Source organism: Triticum aestivum, chromosome 5B (assembly GCF_018294505.1).
Source record: "Triticum aestivum cultivar Chinese Spring chromosome 5B, IWGSC CS RefSeq v2.1, whole genome shotgun sequence".
Taxonomy (NCBI): Eukaryota; Viridiplantae; Streptophyta; class Magnoliopsida; order Poales; family Poaceae; genus Triticum; species Triticum aestivum.
The window spans coordinates 641,351,531-641,359,519 of record NC_057807.1 but is presented as its reverse complement, the minus strand read 5'-3'; the positions used below and the strand labels follow the sequence as shown (position 1 = coordinate 641,359,519).

The 7,989-nt window shown below is 50.0% G+C and overlaps 1 protein-coding gene across 1 annotated transcript; it reads left to right on the top strand.

Annotated features, from left to right (window-relative positions):
* Positions 1-580: 580 nt before the first annotated feature.
* On the top strand, positions 581-3,227 carry LOC123113848 (protein PSK SIMULATOR 2). The gene has a single exon (XM_044535164.1). The coding sequence runs from the start codon at positions 1,271-1,273 to the stop codon at positions 2,990-2,992; it is 1,722 nt and encodes a 573-aa protein (XP_044391099.1). The 5' UTR covers positions 581-1,270; the 3' UTR covers positions 2,993-3,227.
* The last annotated feature ends 4,762 nt before the right edge of the window (positions 3,228-7,989 follow it).

The following is a 7,989-nucleotide window of genomic DNA, read 5'->3' as shown; positions in this document are numbered from 1 at the left end:
GACTCTCTTCATCGACGATGGTTGCTGCTCTGGTACGGTGGTCCTGTGGAGCCTTAGAACAATAACTTTCCGAATGCCTACTACAACAAGGTTTACTCGATGTCGGTGAGGGTGGGGCGATGACAGTGACACCCCTTTGGCTCGCTCCAGTGCTATTAGTCGTCGCTTGATGGTCCATGGACTTGATTGTAATTTTGTTACCTCCGATGCTCTCCTACTTCCACGAATGATTATGAATAGATTGGAAGTTTCTTGCTAAAAAATTTATAGCAGAGCTTGTAGAAACATTTCCATAAAAAGTAAAAAATACATCTAAATTAAATTCTTAGGGTGACGCGCCTGGTTGCCGCCTCTAAGCCTTCATCTCAGCAAAATCAAACCTGTTAAAACCCAAATGTTTATGAAAACAGCGACGATGTAGACCAAGACCAATAGATGCCCATGCGTGTCAATAAAAGAAAGAAAGAGAGAGAGAGGGTAGTACCGTACATGTTGCAGTAAGTTTACTTGCTCCAATGAAAAAGGAAGAAAGGAAGTCCACCCGCACCTGCCTGCCCTCCCTCCCTTTTCAAATGCAACTACTACTACGACTCCCTCCCAGCCGTGGCACGTACGCCTCGTCCTCACTGACACACGGGCCCCGAAACACAGGGCCCCGCTCGCGGATCCAACCACTGCACTCATCACTGCGCTGCGCTCACTCCGAGCTGAGCTCGTTTCCTTTTGTTGGTTTGCCCGCGTCCAATTTATGGCGATTTAATGCGCCAGCGCAGCGACGAGGAGGAGCAGTGTGCATCAATGGCATTCGCAGCCATGGCCGGATCCATCTGAGCTCACTCCCACATCCCCTGTCTCCTCCATCCTTCCCGACCAGCTCTTCCACCCATCGTCTCCGCCATTTCTTTCTTTCCTAATTCCTGGTAGGAAGGAAGCAGGGACCCGACCGGCGAGAGAGAGAGAGAGAGATTTTCGTTCTTTTTTGTTTCTTCCTCCCCCATCTTCCCGGCCAGCTCCTTTTTGGTCTGTCTCTCTCTCTCTCTCTCTCTCTGGTTAATGGCGGCAGCGCTGCTGGCTGCTGCTGTCTGGTAACAGTACTGCCAGTACTGTCCCGACGCGTTGACTTCTCTGCTCCGCCATTGATTTTCGAGATAGATCGGAGCCAGCCAAGGGGAGGGAGGGGTTCCAATTCAAATCCACGCGCCGTCGCGTTGCTTGGATTTACTCCTTCCTTTCTCCGCCGCACCAGCACAAGCACCTTGGGAGGGAGGCCATGGTGGCCGAGCCGCTGGTGCACAAGGTGCTCGCCATGGCCACCGCCACCCTCTCCAACAAGAAGGCCGGCAGGAAGGGGGACAGGGACGGCGCCGGCGGCAGGGTCGGCATCCTGTCCTTCGAGCTGGCCAACGCCATGTCGCGCGCCGCCAGCCTCCACCGCTCGCTCTCCGCCGCCGAGGCCGCCCGCCTGCTCGGCCCGCTCTGCCTCGGCTCCCACGCCGTCCGCGCGCTCGTCCCGGGCGACGACGCGCGCCTCCTCGCCCTCGCGCTTGCCGAGAAGCTCGACGCGCTCAACCGCGTCGCCGCCGTCGCCGCGCGCCTCGGCCGCCGCTGCGCCGCCCCGGCGCTCCAGGGCTTCGACCACGTCTACGCCGACCTCCTCGCCGGCCGCTCCCCTGCCTCGGCCTACCCCTTCTTCGCCCCCGCGTCTCAGTCCGAGGCGCAGCTCCTCCGGCAGCTCGACCGCCTCGCGTCCGCCACGGCCGCGCTCTACGCCGAGCTGGACGCGCTCGCCGACCTCGAGGAGTCGGCCCGCAAGCTCCCCACCGACGAGGCCCGCCGCGCGCTCCTGCAGCGCGCCCGCTGGCGGCGCCAGGACGCGCGCCGCCTCCGCGACGCCTCGCTCTGGGGCTGGACCTACGACAAGGCCGTGCTCCTGCTCGCGCGCGCCGTCTGCGCCGTCTACCACCGCATCTGTCTCGTCTTCGGCGACCCCATGCGCGGCCTCGACCTCCTCCTTGTCAGTGACGACCACAAGGACCGAGAGCACCAGCAGAGCAGCCAATGCCACGACCAGAGCAGCCGGCAGCTCTTCTCCGGCCCGGTCACCTCCGCCAAGTCGGGACCGATTATTGACAGGCTCGCCGGCGACGCGGACCCGCCACATCCAAGTCGGCTCCGGTCGAACTGCGGGGGGAACATGTTCATGGAGTGCCTGAGCCTGAGCAGCTCGGCGACATGGAAGGACGACGACGGGCTGGACGAGGACGACGAGTCCTTCTTCTCCGGGGACGCGAGCAGCTGCATCAGCGCGATCAGGTCAGGGATGCTGGTGGCGCCGCCGTCCAGCGGCGGCGAAGAGCACGACGCAGCCAAGAACGGCGCCGAGAGCAGAAGGAGGAGGTCTCACTCCCGCCGGCGGTTCGGGCCGAAGAGCACGGTGACCTCGCTGGCCCCGGCGTCGACGGTGGGCGGCTCGGCGCTGGCATCACACTACGCCAACATCATCATGATCGTGGAGAAGCTGCTGCAGTACCCGCACCTGGTGGGCTCGGAGGCGCGCGACGACCTCTACGGGATGCTGCCGTCGAGCCTCCGATCCTCCCTCCGGAAACACCTCCCGAGGAACCTGGGCATCTACGACGCGTTCCTGGCGCACGACTGGCGGGAGGCGCTGGAGAAGACGCTGGCCTGGCTGGCCCCCATGGCGCACAACATGATGCGGTGGCAGGCCGACCGGAGCGTCGAGCAGCAGCAGATGGAGGCCGTGCAGCAGCTCAGGGGCGGCAATGGCAATGGCAATGGCAATGTGCTGCTGCTGCAGACCTTGTACTTCGCCGACCGGGACAAGACGGAGGCGGTGCTCTGCGAGCTGCTGGTGGGGCTCAACTACATCTGCCGCTACGAGCAGCAGCAGAGCGCGCTGCTCGACTGCTCCAGCAGCATCGACTTGGACGACTGCACCGTGGAGCAGTGGCACGCCTCCATGCATCACTAGCAAGCAACTACGTAGCAAGGTTTTTCTTCTCCTTGATGATTTCTTTCTTTTTGTTTGTAAGTAGTGTGAGGAAACAAGCAAGCAAACAGAGGGTAGTGTTTTGGTTTGGGTTTCTCTGTCTTTCATTTTTGTGCATGCATGCATATGCATGGGTTCAGGACTTGAGATAAGATGAGATGAGATCATCTATCCATTCACGATGAATGAATGAATGAATGAATATAGGATTGCCTCATGAAATGTGTGACTGATTTGTGGTTGAAATCAGGCCTCAATGCAGAATACAGAGGAGGTGAATTTATCCAAACTGTTTGTTACTGCTTGTACATACAGAGGAGGTGAATTTATCCAAACTGTTTGTTACGGCATGTGTGTCATCGAACAAACTTGTCGAAATTGCCAACAACAAAGTCATAAAGTTGTTACTCCCGTGTGTGTGTTAGCTACTACTACTACTGAATTCTAGCATATGGAATGTTGAGACCTGTCAAGTCACAAAGCGCCTTTTGTCATTGTTAATCGCGGGTCAGCATGGGACTTTTGCCAGAAAGCACATCGAGAAGCGAAAATGTAGGATAATGCCTGTCACACACACAAAGGTAGAGTAGAACTTTGAGGCAGGCATTAGTCTAAGCACGGCGTACATCAGGGTCAGTAGCAGGTGTTGATGTTTACCAACTCGTCTTAAAAGGAAGTACTCCCTCCGTCCCATAATATAAGAGCGTTGTTGACAGAGGGAGTAATATCCTATGATAATACCGTAAAGCCAAGCCGCGACAGGTTTAGCTGGTGGGTCAATTAGCAGCTTTGCTTACCTTCTCCTCCTTGTCTCAAGGATCTCTTTTGTGTAGCATCAATTGCTCAAGGGGCAGGCACCTTATCTGAACTGCAGATTGCCGGGGATCATTTGCTCAATGGACAGTTGCCCATTTTGAAATGAAAGAGAATAGAGACTAAACAATCAATCATCACCACAACCTGCTGCCACATGAACTGTGTGCTCTGCAGTAGGATGCCCCTTTCTGTCTGTCCTCAGAGCCAGGCACACACATACAGACATATACAGTGTATATATATACTCCATTTTCTGCTCATCTGGGTCTTCATTTGAGTTGTGATTCTGTCGGGGCACGTTGGTAAAGCCAATTTGAAAGAAGAGAGAGGCCAATCATCACCACAACCTGCTTGCTGCTACATCTACATGGAGTCTGAGTGCTACTCTGTAGCGGGATGATGCCCCTTTTGTTCAGAGACCTGCTCATGTGGGGTGGCTGTGCTGTGCTGTGGCAAGTTGATAAATAAAGCATGTGCAGTAAACACTCATTAGCAAGCAATCAGTAAAGGCAATGCAGGCAGGTGCTGCTCTTGTTATTTTTCTTGTTTGGAGTACTGATGGGGAGTCTCATCAGCTTGTTGCCTCTCATCTCATCTTCAACTCTCTCTCCCCCTGACTTTTGTACACGCCCTGCCTGTAGTTGCGTGTACATGGTTGATCACACACACAGTTTTAAGTTCAAAATTTTCCAATTATTTTGCGGTTAAGTGGTGCCCTGAACTGAGCTGAAGATCCTAACTTGTTATTATCTACTCCCTTTGTCCCAAAATAACTGAGTGTGATTGAGTACAAAATTGTATTAAATCAGCGACACTTATTTTGAGACGGAGGGAGTAGTACATTAGATTTGGATATTAGTTGCTAGGCCAATTAGCTTACCTTGTTATCTTTCTCTGCTCTGCTCAGTAGTAACGCATGCTTAACTGAAGATGGCAACGGTGTAGAAATTGTGGTGGAAGCGTTCTACCCTCTCGAGAGAGGGCCGCAGGTATTTATTGATAATGATGGGGCTTATCCCATGAGCGCATACATAACGTCGAGTACAAGAGAATCATAGAAAGAGATAGAAAGAGGTTTAACTAGATACAAGTATATCTCTAAGTAACTAACCCTATACCAGGTATATGCGCCGGCCCATAGGCCTACATGAGATATTTCAACACACCCCCGTAATCACAACTTGATCAAGTTGAGATTACGTCTAAATTTCTCGAAACTCCTTGTTGGCAACGCCTTGGTGAAACCATCTGCAATCTGATCTCCAGAGTGAATAAACCGAACGCCCAACTCTTTGTTGGCAACACGTTCGCTAGTACAAAACAGGGCTTTGGTTCGGGCCTGGCCAGTGCATTAGTCTCGGTTCTTCATGAACCGGGACCCATGGGGGCATTAGACCCGGTTCATGAGCCCAGGGGGCCGGCCGGGGCTTCGTGGGCATTGGTCCCGGTTCGTCTGGATCCATTTGTCCCGGTTCTAGGCACGAACCGGGACCAATGGGCCGCGCTCCTGGCCCACAGCCATTGGTACCGGTTCGTACCTTGAACCGGTATAGAAGGGTTAATTTAGTCCCGGTTCATGCCACGAACCGGGACAAATAATTTGCCTATATATATACCCATCGCCGTGGCAGAGCACTCCACAGTGCTATGTTTTTTCTGGCCGGCGAGGGGAGGGCATTTGGGTGCTCTAGCTCACCTCCTATGCACATGAGGTGTTTGATGAAATGCCCGAGCCACACTAGTTAAGCTTTCTCCTCTCGAAGCTCAACCTCGGAGCTCCATTTTTCCCGAGATTTGTCTAGATTTAGCGGTCCATCACGCCCCGTCCCCGTTTTCACCGCCGTTGATCGCCCGCGCCGATCTCGTCGCCGGCACCACCGTGGTGAGCCTCTTGTCCTTATCTTCTTTCTGATTTTCTTACTTTAGATAGATACTTGTCTGGTTTTCTTACTTTAGATAGATGATCTCCGCCAGGTCATTATCGTTGATGCTGAAGATGATGTGCCCGATGATGCTACAACGAGGGAAGCTGCTGAAGATCAAGAGGAACCAGACTATGTGCCCAATGATGATGATCTCCGCCGGGTCATTGTCGATGCAAGGACACAATGGTAAAGTCAAAAGGAGAAGCTGAAGTTCAATCGCATGTTAGAGGATCACAAAAAAAGGTTGTACCCCAATTGCAAAGATGGCAACACAAAGCTGGGTCCCGTACTGGAATTGCTGCATTGGAAGGCAGAGAATGCTGTGCCTGACAAAGGATTTGAGAAGCTACTGAAAATATTGAAGAATAAGCTTTTCGTAGTTCATTTGAAATGCCTGTTGTAACAGACAAGTTTTCGTATGAAATCCTGATACTTCGAAAGAGATTGTCCGTTTTGTACAAGAAGTGCATCCAGTTTTTCTCGTAACCCTCTCAACTTTCTTGCACATGCTATGTGGATGAAATGATGATACCATGCCAACTTCCAACCTTTTCAGAGTTCATTTGAACTGCTTTTCAATTTCAGGGTCTTATAGCTCAAAATAATCAGTAAATGCATGAAAAATAACAAATGAAGTCAGAAAGGGTTGAAAATTGATGATGTGGCTTTGAATGGTGCATTTTGAACACATAAAAAGTTAGGAGTTCAAATAAGTTTTAAAAATGAAATCCCTTTGTAACAGACGAGTTTCCGTATGAAATCCTCATACTTCGAAAGAGATTGTCCGTTTTGTACACGAAGTGCATCCAGTTTTTGTCGTAACCCTCTCAACTTTCTTGCACATGCTATGTGGATGAAATGATGATACCATGCCAACTTTCAACCTTTTCAGATTTCATTTGAAATGCTTTTCAATTTCAGGGTCTTATAGCTCAAAATAATCAGTAAATGCATGAAAAATAACAAATGAAGTCATAAAGGGTTAAAAATTGATGATGTGGCTTTGAATGGTGCATTTTGAACACATAAAATGTCAGGAGTTCAGATAAGTTTAAAAAAATGAAATCCCTTTGTAACAGACGAGTTTCCGTATGAAATCCTGATACTTTGAAAGAGATTGTCCATTTTGTACACGAAGTGCATCCAGTTTTTGCCGTAACCCTCTCAACTTTCTTGCTCATGCTATGTGGATGAAATGATGATACCATGCTGCTACCTCTTGAGCACTGCATTGGACTTCCATGAAGAGGAGAGTATGATGCAGTAAAGTAGCATAAGTATTTCCCTCAATTTTTGAGAACCAAGGTATCAATCCAGTAGGAGACCACACACAAGTCCCTCGTACCTACACAAAACGATAGCAACTCGCAACCAACGCTTAGGGGTTGTCAATCCCTTCACGGTCACTTACGAGAGTGAGATCTGATAGAGATAATATTTTTGGTATTTTTGATAGATAGATGCAAAGTAAAAAGTAAAAGCAAAGCAAGTAAATAGAGTGATATAGATTGATATGATGAGAATAGACCCGGGGGGCATAGGTTTCACTAGTGGCTTCTCTCGAGAGCATAAGTATTCTACGGTGGGTGAACAAATTACTGTTGAGCAATTGACAGAATTGAGCATAGTTATGAGTATATCTAGGCGATGATCATGTATATAGGCATCACGTCCAAAACAAGTAGATCCAAACGATTTTGCATCTACTACTATTACTCCACTCATCGACCTCTATCTAGCATGCATCTAGAGTATTAAGTAAAAACAGAGTAATGCCGTAAGCAAGATGACATGATGTAGAGGGATAAATTCATGCAATATGATAAAAAAAACCCATCTTGTTATCCTCGATGGCAACAATACAATACGTGCCTTGCAACTCTTTCTGTCACTGAGTAAGGACACCGCAAGATTGAACCCAAAGCTAAGCACTTCTCCCATTGCAAGAACTACCAATCTAGTTGGCCAAACCAAAAAGGATAATTCGAAGAGACTTGCAAAGATAACTCAATCATACATAATAGAATTCAGAGAAGAATCAAATATTTTCCGTAGATAATACTGGATCATAAACCCACAATTCATCGGTCTCAACAAACATACCGCAAAAAGAAGATTGCATCGAATAGATCTCCACGAGAGAGGGGGAGAACATTGTATTGAGATCCAAAAAGAGAGAAGAAGCCATCTAGCTACTAGCTATGGACCCGAAGGTCTGAAGTAAACTACTCACACTTC

Bases quoted from the DNA above. Each gene is read 5' to 3' on its own strand.
- LOC123113848 (XM_044535164.1), top strand. From the start codon at position 1,271: ATGGTGGCCGAGCCGCTGGTGCACAAGGTGCTCGCCATGGCCACCGCC.